A 14541-nucleotide genomic window follows, 5' to 3' on the forward strand; every position below is an offset into this window, starting at 1 on the left:
TTTTTCAGTACTGGAAATCAAACCCAACGCCTGGTGTATGGTATATTTTTGTTGTTGCTGTTGTTGTTTGGCTGGTTGGGGTTTTGTTTGTTTGGGGGGTTTTTGTTTGTTTGTTAACACAAGGTCTCACTAAATTCCCCAGGCTAGCCTTGAACTTGCCATCCTCCTGCCTCAGATTCTCCAATTGCTGGGACTACAGGGGTGCAACACTGCACCCAGCTTGAAGTTATTCTCATGCTTTCATTTTATTTAAAATGAAAGCATGAGAATTTTAAATAAAATTTTAAATAAAATTTTCATTTTATTTAAAATTAATTGCTTCAAGGAAACAGCCTGAAAAAAAGGATGGTCAGCCTGCTTGTGTTAATTTCCTCTTTTGAGATGAGTTGTCTTCTCATTGAAGGGAACATTGTTGCCAGACCAGTCGCACTTGGACCATGAGGGGAAAACATTGCTTTCTAGGTGTCCTGGTCAGTCTCCTCCTGACTGGTGGAGAAGGTAAGTGATTCATTTCTTCTTAATTGCCCAATCTCTGTCATCTGAATCTGATCAAAAGACAGAGATGACATTGATATTTTTCTGGGTTTTGTAAAGATTTTGGCTTTTTTAAGTCATTAAATGGTCAGAGCAGACATGGGGTGATCTTCTATGTACGACATGAGTAACTCTATAGGTACCTAAGGAGTGTCTATTAAAAGGAGGCACTGTTTTGGGCACAAGGAACTTCATTTGGAACAAATGTGCATGCATCTCTCTCTCTCTCTCTCTTTAAAATTTCTTTTGCCTTGAAGGGACACTGTTGCTTAGTGATGATGAGACCAGGCCTCCTAAGCCAGAATGTCAGAGTCTGGATTTCAATTCTGCCATTTACTACCTGTGCCTCAATTTTCCCCTCAGTAGAATGAGGATTGAAGGTCATTGTGAAGATCAATGAGTTAATATATGTGCCAATTTCCATACAGCAGTGCCTGGCACAGAATAGGGACCATAAGCAACTTGTGAGAATTCACTACTGATGTTAACAGAGAACCCTCCAAGAGTTATTACCACAACATACTTGAGAGCAAGGCCGTTGGAATCCCAGGTCAACACATGGGTATCTCTCAGTGTCAGGGGCTTAAGAAAATTCCCATGAAGGTGCAGTTGTCCAGGAATGATACATAAAAGTAATTCAAAGCTCTCTCTTCCAGAAATCTATGAATTAGCATATACTATTTCTCTGGGCCTTAGTAACAAGAACTCATTTCCCAGGAATTCTCATGCTACCAAAATGACCCTGGTTCTGCATCTTGCTGGGCTTGCTTTAGGCCTCAGTTTCCCCATCTGAAAAGGTTGTAATAAAAATACCTATGTCATTTGGTGGCTGTGGGAATTAAATGAGTTAACAAGTTTCGAACACAGGGCCTGATTTTAGTTGATGGCTCATATGAATGCCAGCTCAATGTTCACTGAATGCCAGTCACAAGGAGGAGGTGGAGGGAGGAAGAAAGAGGCTCCTAGCAAGGTGAACATGTGGCCTTGGTGAGGAGCATTCATCCCAGTCATGAAATCCCATCTCCATCTGGAAGAAATGAAGGGCCATAATCTTTCAATGAGATTTATTTCCCTTACAGCTTGGGGAGTAGGTGGAAGAATATCTCATACATTTTGATAGTCTGGAGCACATCATTCTGAAACTTCACATGGGGCTTGAGAGTAGAGACCTTGCCTGGTATGCACGAGGCCCCCAGTTCTATCCCCCAGAACTGAAAATTAAAAAGAAGAAAAGAAACTATATCATGAATCAAAATCATCACATTGAAGGGTCAAAAATGCTGATTTCTGGGCCACCTACACTTAGTGTGACTAGGGAACCCTGATGCAGATATTATAGTAAAAACTACTATTAATAACAATAGTGTTCAGAGTCATGTTCAGTGTTTTTTCTTCTTTTTATTAGGAATTCTGCCAGCCCGTGATTCTCTGAAGCCTCAGAAGGTACAGTTTCAGTCCCGAAATTTCCAGAACATTTTGCACTGGCAGCGTGGGAAGGCACTTACTGGCAACAACAGTACCTATTTTGTGCAATACAAAATGTAAGTAAATTGAGCTTCTTCCCCTAGCAGAGAAGGCCACAGGGACAGCATGTTCTGGAATGCAATGGGGTGTTAGGATCTAAGCTTTCATCTGAGGGGCTTCCAGGGGGTTGAAAAGAAGCAGAGGTAGGGTGACTTATCTTCCGTGAAAGCTGTCTGGGAACTTGAAATGCATGATGACATGCAGTCATTAGGGGAGATGCTACAGCCTAGCAAACAGCACCGAGAGACTTTGACTCCACAAAGGTGCTTGGCACAGGGTGAGCTCTCAATAGACATTTGTCAAAGGCATGTTGAAAGTTACTTGTTTAGCACATGGCCAGTACTCGAGGAAAACCATTGATAGTTGAAACGATCCTGTGGTAAACATTAAGATGAGTGCATAATATGTCTTAATCTAAAAATCCATTTTAAAAGTGGGTTCACTATTTAGAAAATTATTTTCAAACATTGATGACTCTTGTACACATGAACACATACTGGAACAGGCTGACGCATGCTCTTCTCCCTGTGATCTTTAAGGTAATCTTATAAGATCCTTGCCAACACCCAGAGATAATAAACTCCTTTCTTGGATCAAGATTTAGAAACAGACCATCTTGATTTGGAAATGGCAGGCTTTCCCACTCGTGTATTCCCTGTGGGTTTTTGAGGCTCTTCTTCCCTTGACACAGTTCGAGATGCTGGCTGAGCATGAGACAGAAGGTCATCACAACTTTTGCATTTTTTCATCAGAAATTCAGAAAATCAGATGTAGACATGAATCAAGGTAGCAATTCTTATTCCATAAATACATCTGTGTTTTCCAATATGGGATAAGTCCTAGAACAGATTTTTCCTATCAATTAATTCCAGAAAAAATATCCCCAGAAGTTTCTTGGTGTTTAATTGCTCCAGCTTTTCTCTAAATACTTTGTGTAGTAATTGTAAGATGTAAAAATCATTACAATAGAAGGTTCTCCACTACAAAAAAAAATTACATCTATGCACAATTGAGGTTGTAAAAAAATTCCAGCATATAGAAACTAGAAATTGGTACTTTTATTTATGTATTTATTTATTTTTACCATGAAGCTAATGAAGATTAAATTTCAAGTCCTCATGGAAGAATTTTTAGTCTGTGATTCTTTTGTCTTTAAGAGGGCTCCCAAGCTTATATAAATTTCAGAACTCAGAATACCTGGATCCATTCCTGACTCCATAGGAATTGTGCTATAAATAGAATTAATCTCTATGAATTAATTGTGCTATTTTCAACAGCACAATGCAGATTTATAATTTGGAAAACTTTCACTTTTGTTGCATTCAATTTATGTGGGTCTACTGTTAATATCTGTGTCATTTGGGATGTGGTAAAAATGAGATATTATATTTAAAAAGAGGTCTTTTTTTAAAAAAAAAAGAGAGAGTGAGAGAGGAGAGAGAGAGAGAGAGAGAGAGAGAGAATTTTTGATATTTATTTTTTAGTTCTCCGCAGACACAACATCTTTGTTGGTATGTGGTGCTGAGGATCGAACCCGGGCCGCTTGAGCCACATCCCCAGCCCCTAAAAAAGAGGTCTTGACACCTAACTTCAGCTACCAAACACAAGGTCTCATCAATAAACAACAATTTAAAAAATATCAAATTGTGCTCCATATGTTGGTTCTGTTTTAATCCTACTGTAATGAGACTGCTGTTATTGTATAGATTAGGAAGAGACAGAACAGCAATATTCCTCATTATATAGCTAGAAAGTTAAGATTCCAAGTCCTTCAACAAATATTTTGGGGAGGCTTCTCTCTGGCCTCCACTTTCTGCTCTGTTCCCCGACCATCACCTCTTGAGGAGATTTGTGACTGGTAAGGATGTAAAGCCTACCCATCCCCTGGCCTCAGGCTGAGCCAACCTGTTTGCTTCTTGGCCTTACCACCCTTTTGTACAGGAGCCTCTATCTCTCCAACCGCTACTCACAGGGCTCACCATGGAGCCCTCACTACTGTTTCCATTCTATTGTCAATAAAGATATAAGCTATGTGCATTCAGTAAGCATCATCTAAGTGCATCAACTTCTCAGGCTCAGCTGTGTTACTCACTAGCAAGCTGATGAGAAGAGGAAGAAAAGCCACATACTTAAAACCTCAGAAGCATTACGGATGTGGAGGATGACTACTTAAAAATGGAAGTTTATCCATACATCAGAATACTGCTCAGTATTTATACACACACACTTACCTTAGTGATACAGAAGTTGTCAAGGTTGAATTCGTCTTTCACCAAGCTAGCACTTAACAAGAATTTTTAAAACATTTTTGGGGCTGGGGATGTGGCTCAGTGGTGGAGGGCTTGCCTAACATGTGTGGGGTACTGGGTTTGATCCTCAACACCATATAAAAACCTTTATTTATTTATTTATTTTTATATCCATCTACAACTAACAAATATTTTTAAAAATTCTTAAAGATAGCTGTAAGTGTTCACAATGGTACTAATATTAGAGGACAGGTTTCAAGCTTTCTAAAAAATTAATACACTGGGAAAAAAAAAAAACCCTGAAGATTCCTTTAATGAAGAAAAGAAATGCAGATCTTGCTCTTTTCCTCTCTCCAGGTATGGCCAGAGACAATGGCAAAATAAAGAGGACTGCTGGGGGACTCCAGAACTCTTTTGTGACCTTACCAATGAAACCTCGAATCTGCAGGAACCTTACTACGCAAGGGTGAGGATGGCCTCTGCTGGGCGCTACTCCGACTGGAGCTTGTCACCGCGCTTCTTTCCTTGGTGGGAAAGTGAGTTCTTCCCATGCACTTTCTTTGCCTTTGCTCTTTCTGCCCTTGAACAGCCTCCAGGGCTTGGCCAGGTTCTGCTAGGTGGAGGTCTAGCCCTGGTCTTATTTAATCGTGTTTTCTGAACTATCTAGGGATATCTTCTATTACTCTGATCCCACAGACCAGGAAACCAGGCTCAGTCCTTGCTCAAGTTTCCCAGTGTGGGTTAGCAGAATCAGGATTCAAACCCTGTTGCCTCTGACTATAGAGCCTTCCCTCTCACACGTTGCCAGATTGATGCTTCTATTGAAAAAGTATTTTTAGAGAGCAGAAAAGAAGCCATATTGTCCAACACTTCCCCAAATAAGAGAGTTAAGTTCCTGAAAATGCCTACAGGAGAAGAATTTTATTTTGAGGAAACAAAGATTTTTTAGACACCTCCCCCAAAGGAGAGACAAAAGCGCTCTCTAGGAATACATTTCTGGGTGATGTTTATTTCTCTTTTAGCTTAATCATAATCACAGAATAATATAGTATAGTCTAAGATGTAAAATATAAAATAAGCCATTACCAACAGACCTTGTATAAAATGTTAGTGGAAAGGGAGGGAGAAAAACTAAAACTCTTAATGTACAAGTATTGTCTGTATAACAAACCAGGAAAGAAAATGCAGGTATTTAGCACAATTCTCACAGTTGCAAAGAATCATGAAGCTGTAGTTAATATTTTCTTTTCACATTATTAACTCAATGTGCACTTACTTTTTCACAATAAGGAGTTCTTTCAGTCTTTCTGGTGTTAGTTAACTGACATAATCTTACATTAGTTTTATCACCAAATATTAAAGCCCTGAGAGGCCCTCCAGAGGATGCCAGGCATGACCTGACCCTGTTGTGCTCAGATCAACTCTGTTTCCCTTGATCATCAGAATCAATCAGACAATGCAAGGACCTTATTTTCCTTTCATTGGCTGAATAGTACAAGAAGCTTCAAATGGTTGGGAGGCAGCCTTTGCTTCCAGGTCTTGAAATTATTCTTGTTATAAACCACAAGAATTAAAGGTCAAGCCTACAAGAAACAAAAAGTTTATGGTTTGTTCACTATATGCCCCTCTCACTTCCACTTTTGTATCCTAGATCAGAAAGACATAGCACCTTATTTTGCTCACAGGCTTAGAGCTGATATCAATTCAAATACCACCTTACAAGGTGTCTTTCCAACTGAGTATTCAGGTGTCCATTTCAGCTTCCTATAAAGTCAGGAATTTCTGAGTGGTGGAATATATGGTAAGGCCAAATATTATTGTGGGTATGAGACTTTGGTTCACTTCTTCCATATTAAGGATTTCTTTGTCTTAAGCAATGTATCATGGGGGGATATGGTCATGACTAAGGTGTTCACTACATCCATGGGCATGCTGTGGTAGAGAGGAATCTTCTGATAAAAAGCATGAAAGAAGTAAAGAAAAACTGAAATAAAGACTATTACACTAGAAGTGTCTATTCCCATGCCTCTTATCCCCTTCCAGTGGGAACAGAACATAATAAATAAGTAAATAAAAGTCTGCTTACAACTAGGTGGCAGATAACAGCCACCAGAGTGTGCCTCTGTTCAGCACTGGTCTTTATTAGGAAGCTGTATACTCAGCGGGATCATCACAACCTTTTTGAGAAGTTCATATTGTTGAGTTTATATACAGATGCTCTTCAACAGGTGGTAGATAAACCCTCTGTACATTGAAAATATCATAAAACTGCATTTATTGCCCCTAATCTAACAATGGCTTATCAGTACAGCCCACCATGGATCGCTAGTTTGTTTCCCCTCGTGGTCACAGGGCTGAATGGGAAGCACAGCTCCTGGGCTGCTGGGCATTTCACTAGCATGGAAAAGGAGAAAAATTCAACATTTGGAGAATAGGTTCTGATTAATTTGTATCACTTTCACCCCACTGGAAAGTCAAAAAAAAAATTATGAGTCAAACCACTATAAACCAAGGACTGTACGGCCTCTACCCACTTCATACACCATCTTGTTCTTCAATCCGTAGAGTAGTAATGATGGCACTTGGGGGAAATAGGCTGTCACCATGCCTTCCTAGGTATTTTAAAAAGTTTTATTGAGATTAAAATTCACAGACCTTATAATTTACCCATATGATATATAAAATTCATTAGTTTTAATGTGTTCACATATATGTATAATCATCAACCTATAGTGGATTTTAGGACGTTTGTATCACCACAAAAGAAAAAAAACCATGGCCTCTTGCTATCACCTCTCTATCATCTCCTCAACACCCCAGCTCTAAGCTATAACTGATCTACATGCCAGCACTATACAGCTTCCTGTTCCATGTGGAATCCTATGTGGTCTTTTGTGACTGGCTTCTTTCAGTGAGCATCCAGTTTTCAAGGTTTATTTGTGATGTAGCATGCATGGATGCTTCATTCCCTGTAGGCTAAATGATACTACATCATGTGGGTGTCCCACTATTTATGCACCCGATCCTCAGTTGATGGACATTTGGTTTGTTTCTGCCTTTTGGCTGTTCTGAATAATAAGCTATAAACATTCATGAATGCAAGTTTTCATGTGGGAATATATTTTTGTTTCTTTTGGTTATATATGTAGGAGTGGAATTGCTGGGTCTCATGATAAACACTATATTTTACTATTTGAGGATCTGGCAGACTGTACCAGTTCTCATCCCATCAGCAGTGTATGAAGTTTCCAACTCCTCCATGTCCTTAGCAATACTTACTATATGTCGTTTTGATTATAGCCATCCTAGAGGGTATGAAAAAGTATCTCCTGTGGTTTTAACCTGGTGATTTAGAATGTTGAGTAACTTTTCTTATACTTATTAGCCATTTATCTATCTCCCTTGGAGAACCATGAATTCAGATCCTTCACCCAATTTTAATTTGATTATTTGTCTTTTTATTTTTGTGTTATAAGAGCTCATTTTATATTCTGGATACCAGTCCTTGATTGGATATGTGATTTTCAAATATTTTCTTTCATTCTGGAGGTTCTTTTCACTTTCCTGATGCTGTCATTTAAAATATAAAAGTTTTAATTTGATGAAATACAATTTAGCTTTTTTTTTCTTGATCACTATGCTTTTGGTGTCAAACTTGAGAGTACCTTGCCAAATCCAAGATCATTATTGTTTATCCTGTATTTCCTTCTAAGTCTTTGATTCATTTTGAGTTGTTTTTTTTTTTAAGTATGATGTGAGGTAAGGATTCAATGTTATTTTTTTAATATGGCAATTCTGTTGTCCCAGCATCATTTACTGGAAAGACTAGCATACTCCCTTGAATGATACCAGCAACCTTGTTGAAAATAAGTTGAAAAATGTTTATTTCCAGAATCAATTCTATTCCATTGATTTATAAATGTATCATTTTTCCAGAACCATGCTGTCCTGATTACTGTTGCTTTGTATTATGTTTTGAAATTGAAACGGGTGAGCCCTCCTACCTTGTTCCCCCACCCTCAAGATTATTTTGGCTATGATGGGACCTTTGCAATTCCATAGTTATGTAGACCTTTTATTTAAATACTTCCTGTCAGTAGGTGCTTTTTGCTTTGCTTTCATATGGACACCAAAATGTTAACATTCTAGATCTTAATACTGATAAAAGAAAACTACTGAGATGTCCTAAATTTAATTATAAAGGTCCAGAGAATGCATGGAAAGAGAAAAGAGGTAAAGTTAATCAATATCATATACTGAAAAGAACAACATTACATTCTTCAATGTATGTTAGAACCAATTCCCATCAAGACCAACCAGTCTCTTGGGCCACAGTGTCCTGTTACCTGTAGTCTTTCTAGACTATTCACACCAATAAATCTAGAAGCAACAATTACTTTTTCTTGTGGATTGCCCTCCCATCCCAAAGCTATCACCACTTCAAATAGTCCCACCCCTTTACCTATAACCAATGTAGGCTCAACTTAAACAGTACTTTCCTTTCCCCTAAGTTTACAAAAATACCCATAGTTTTAGATCTAGCAGATATTTTCTACCTGCTACCTAAGCTTGCTACTAATAGTTGTAGGATTGACCCAGATCTTTTTTTCATTATGGTTTACCCTGTATTTTACTCTGCATCTATAATGACTCAGCAAATGCTTTTACTTCAGAGATCCCTTGGTGACAAAGAGTTTTGGATTAATAGCACTGAGGGGTCCATCCATAGGCCTCTTCTAACTGGTGTGATGTCCAGTTAAATCCAAATTAATTGGGTCATGTCAAAAATGCTGGATGCAATAGAATTCAGAAAACATCTCTTTCTTTTGCTGTGTTGTTTATTTTATTGTTTTGTGTATTTTGTTTTCCAACTCTCTAATTAGCAGACAGGAGAAACAGGAATTGAGCAAACCAATATGTGGTCTCTGGTACATGGTTTCTTAGGAGAACTTGAAATTCAAGCTCAAGGCACTCAACCAACAATTCCCTGGTTGAGGAAAAGGTGGTTGCATGAGGAAGCTGGTTTACACCAGCTGAGGGGAATTTCAGAGTGGTTGGATGACTATGTGCAAGTCTAGAAATGGATTCCAGTCAAATGACTCATCAAACAAAGCTTTCTCCAGTCTAATCAATTAGGCTACTCAGGTAGGAATAACGAAATACATTGGTTGAGATGAGGGGAGATTTTGGCACTATTTTGTTTAAATTTGAATAGTGTTAAGAAAGGTTTAGTTTCTTTCTATGTGACTACCCTCTAAAAAAAAAAGAAAAAGAAAAGAAAAGAAAAAAGTTTTGGACATGGTTTTAAAAGTCTTTTTATGCCAGGGCCTAATAGGTAAAGAATAAGAAATTCAGTCAGTTAAAACAGTTAAAATTGCAGCTTCTCTCAGGAACCAATCTTGAGGAGCCCTGCCCACTTGGCTCTCCTCATCCTCCAACTTGGCCCTCTCCTCCCACAGCTCCTGAGTCTTTCTGAAAAACCTCTTTTAAGAAACATGCTTTTCAGATCGTAGGGCAACATGTTTGCAGAGCCTGTGATACAAGATCATGAGTCACCTGTATGCATTGGCTCACTGGAGACCTGTTTTTGACCTGCAAAATATTATCTGAAATTTTGATTCCTGTTGTCTATCTGGAGACAAAGCAAGACTTTTAAAAACCTTAAGTTAAAAATAGAATTTGATGCTCAGTATAATTTCAATATTATCTGAGCCCAGAATTTATTGAATTAAAAATGCATATGGCTGGGGCTGGAGTGGTGGCTCAGTGGTAGAGCGCTTGCCTAGCATGTATGAGGCATTGGGTTTGAGTCTCAGCACCACATATAAACAAATAAATAAATAAAGATAAAAAAATGCATTTGGACTTTTGGACTAGGTCTGATATGGTAATGAGGTAAACTACTGTCAGCCTTTGTTCATTCTGAAATTACTCCAGGCATTCTACTAAGGCATTTTACTAAGTTCCAGAGGAAATATGGCAAGCACAGCATAACAGAGAAGTCCCTTACCCCTTACTTTCTAGAGCTTTCTGTTTAATAAGGATGACAAATATTAACAAAATAATCATGCATCCATAAAACAATAACTGTGGCAGATGGTGCAAGGGAATGATGTACAGTGTCCTGAAAGTCTAGACATGGAGGGACTTGGTCAGGGATATCAGGAAAAGCATCTCTGAGAAGTGACACTTGAGCTGATATCTAAAGAGAAATAGGGTTAATCAGACAAACGGTTGAGTAGAGCATTCCAGACAAATGGAGCAGTATTTATAAAGACCCTTTGGCAGGAGGAAGCATAGCAAATACATATATTTATATATTTATAGTAAGTGTGTGTGTATAACAAAATATTTCATACTTATATGAATATATAATCATATATATTTATATATAATATATATCTTATATAAAATGTTTATTTTTTTAATTCTTTTTTAAAATTTTTTAATTCTAATTTGTTATGTATGACAACAGAATGCATTACAATTCATATTACACATATAGAACACAATTTTTCATATCTCTAGTTGTATAGAAAGTAGATTCACACCATTTATATCTTCATACATGTACTTAGGGTAATGATGTCCATCTCATTCCACCATCTTTCCTACTCCCATATCCCGTCCCTTCCCCTTTCTTCCCTTTTTTGTCTAATCTACCCATGCTCCCTGCCCAAACCCCATTATGAATCAGCATCCTTATATCAGAGGAAACAGTTGGCATTTGGTTTTTTGGGATTGGCTAACTTCTCTTAGCATTACATTCTCCAACTCCATCCATTTACCTGAAAATGCCATGATTTTATTCTCTTTTAATGCTGAGTAATATTCCATTGTGAGATATGCCACAGTTTCTTTATCCATTCATCTATTGAAGGGCATCTTGTTTGCTTCCACAGTTCAGCTACTGTGAATTGAGCTGCTATAAACCTTGACATGGCCACATGACTATAGAATGCTGATTTAATTCCTTTGGGTATAAAACTAGGAGTGGGATAGTTGGGTCAAATGGTGGTTTCATTCCCAGTTTTCAAAGGAATCTCCATACTGTTTTCCAGATTGGTTGCAGCAATTTGCAGTCCCACCAGCAGTATATGGCGTACCTTTTCCCCTACATCGTTGTCAACATTTATTGTTGTCTGTATTCTTGATAGCTGCCATTCTGACTGGCATGAGATGAAATCTTAGAATAGTTTTGCATTTCTCTAATTGCTAGAGATGTTCAACATTTTTTTCATATATTTGTTGACTGATCGCATATCATCTTCTGAAAAGTGTATGTTCTGTTCCTTGGCCCATTTATTGATTGGGTTATTTGTTTTTTTGGAGGTAAGATTTTTAAGTTCTTTATATACCCTAGAAATAGTGCTCTACCTGATGTGCGTGTGGTAAAATTGCCCCCCAAATGTAGGCTCTCTGTTCACCTCACAGGTTATTTCTTTTGCTGAAAAGAAGCTCTTTAGTTTGAATCCATCCCATTTATTGATTTTTAATTTTAATTCTTACACTAAAGGAGTCTTATTAAGGAAGTCAGAGCCTAATCTCACATGATGGAGATTAGGGCCACTTTTTCTTCTATTAGTCACAGAATCTCTGGTTTAATTCCTAGGTCCTTGATCTATTTTGAGTTGAGTTTTGTGCTTTGTGAGAGATAGGGATTCAATTTCATTCTGTTGCAATATGGATCTCCAGTTTTCCCAGCACCACTTGTTGAAGAGGCTATCTTTTCTCCAATGTATGTTTTTTGGCACCTTTGTCTAGTATAAGATAACTATAATTATGTGGGTTTATGTCTCTGTGTCCTCTATTCTGTACCATTGGTTACAAGTCTATTTAATGCCAATACCATGTTGTTTTTGTTACTATTGCTCTGTAGTATAGTTTGAGTCATGGTATAGTGATGCTGCCTACTTTACTCTTCTTGCTAAGGATTGCTTTAGTTATTCTGGGTCTCTTATTTGTCCAGATGAATTTCATGACTTCTTTTTCTATTTCTATGAGGAATGTCATTGGTAATTTGATTGGAATTGCATTAAATCTGTATAGTGCTTTTGGTAACATGGTCATTTTGAAAATATGTTTATATTTGAATTTTTTCATCATTTTAACAGTATATTTTAATAAACAGAAGTTCTTAGTGTAATCCAATTCATCATTAATTTCCTTTGTCATTAGTACTTTAGGAGCCCACCTTTCCCCAAAGAATAGAAATATTCTCCTATGTTAGCAAATATCACCAAACATTTTCTATAAAAGATCCAATAGGAAATACCTTAGGTTTTGTGGGCCACGTGTGTCTGTATTGCAACTACTCAGCTTTTCATTGTGGTGCAAAAGCAACTATAGACAATTTGAGAATGAATAGGTTTGGCTATGGTCCAATGAAACTTTATTTACCAAAACAAACAGGCCAAATTTGGTTTATAGGTTGTAGTTGCTGAGAATTATTGCTTTTATCCAACCAGACTTGATTTTGCAAATTAGTAGTTTAGAAAAATAAGATTTTCCCTCCAAATTGATCCAATCTCATTTATTAAAAAGACCAGTTACTCCATGGAACTGTACTATGGACATAAATCAAATCATATCCAGGTTGTGTTGTGTTCCCTCCACCAGGTTTCTGAATGCAATAGTGATCTGTCAGGATGCATAATGTGTTCACATGTAAAATTTCATTTTCTAAGTGGTTTGTCAAAATTTCTATTCTTTCTCCAGTGAAAATAGATCCTCCAGTTGTAAACATAACCCAAATAAATGGGTCTTCATGGGTGGTACTCCATGCCCCACATTTGCCATATAAAGAACAAAAAGGAAAAAATATATCAATGGAAAATTACTACAACCTACTATACCGAGTTTTTATAATCAAAAGTTCACTGAAAAAGGTAAGATTGGATGAACAGATAAGTTTAAGACTTTTTAATTTGTTCACACAACTAACACATTGACTGTATTATTTTCCTGTCTTTTGCTACTCACTCCTCTATTTTTTCTTTTATTTTCTTGTTCTTTCTCACTTTAACCTTCATTGAGAAGGAATCAGTGCTAGGATAACCATTTGAATTTCTGTGTGTGCATGTGTGTACAAGTATGTTTGTGTGTGTGTGTGTGTGTGTATGTGCGTGCTTATGTGCCCTTTCATTCAGCTTGTCTTCCTTGTAGAAACTGGTATTGACAATATTTAATTCCACTTGACCGCCACAGATGTTCCTTCTGTGGGTTTTATATGCTTTATTTACTTGAGTAGCTTTTTTTCACAGCACAATACATTTGTACCAATTTTGCTATTAGAAAATCCATCATTTGGTGCCTTTATTTGGGTTTAGTGATGAACTGAATGTTTCTTTGGGGGGTGTCCATCTAAGACAGGATTACTTTGATTATAAGGAAGAAAAATCCTGTTCAAATTCACTGAAATGCAAAAGCAGAGGAGTTTTACTAGGAGATAACAAGCAATCTCATGGACAACCAGAAAGAGGAAACCATTCTTCTCACTTCACAGTTTAAATTCTTGAAAAAGAGACTCTGTCGAGCTAATCCATCAACAGTCCTCAGGGAAGTCTCGGGTAGAAGCTACTTGGCCACTGGACCAGTTCCTTTACCAAGTTGCAGCCCAGGACTCTGGGGAAGGAGGATGTGTCTAAGAAGGAACCCTACAACCCATCAACTAGGGTGACCATGACAGCTAACTGAATTTAACACAGGTAGAGCTTATCATGACTCACTGGAAATCATTTATCTTATGATTTTTTTTCTTCCCCTTGAAAATAGGAGCAACAAGTATATGAAGGGGCTAATGGTATTGCTGAAATTGAAGCTCTCACGCCTCACTCTGGCTACTGTGTAGTGGCTGAAATATATCTGCCCCTGTTAGACAGAAGAAGTCAGAGAAGTAAAGAGAGGTGTGTGGGAACCCCATGACTGATTATGGAGTGCTCCGCAGTATGGAAATCAAAAGCTCTCTGAGGATGGGAAGGCTCATGTTTAAGAATTTATTGAAAGTCTTTTCCATGTTTTCTTTAAGCAATGTTCACTGTTACATTTCAGACACTTATTTTGTTTTTCTATTGTTTCTTTCTTAATATTTCACTTGTGAACAAAATTTGACTGATACCCTTCAAAAATTAGAATTTAAAGAAGGTAAAGAATAAAGGGCTCTGTGAAATACAGAAACTTATTTCTGATTGTAACATCCTAAAAAATGATCTTCATTTTCCTAAAACAGCAAAAC

At 37.5% G+C, this 14541-nt stretch overlaps 1 protein-coding gene across 1 annotated transcript; it reads left to right on the top strand.

Annotated features, from left to right (window-relative positions):
* Positions 1–437: 437 nt before the first annotated feature.
* On the top strand, positions 438–14231 carry Il22ra2 (interleukin 22 receptor subunit alpha 2). The gene is made up of 5 exons (XM_026391913.2): positions 438–498; positions 1940–2075; positions 4665–4843; positions 13026–13195; positions 14082–14231. The coding sequence occupies exons 1-5, from the start codon at positions 438–440 to the stop codon at positions 14229–14231; spliced, it is 696 nt and encodes a 231-aa protein (XP_026247698.2).
* The last annotated feature ends 310 nt before the right edge of the window (positions 14232–14541 follow it).

Source organism: Urocitellus parryii, chromosome 8 (genome assembly GCF_045843805.1).
Source record: "Urocitellus parryii isolate mUroPar1 chromosome 8, mUroPar1.hap1, whole genome shotgun sequence".
Taxonomy (NCBI): Eukaryota; Metazoa; Chordata; class Mammalia; order Rodentia; family Sciuridae; genus Urocitellus; species Urocitellus parryii.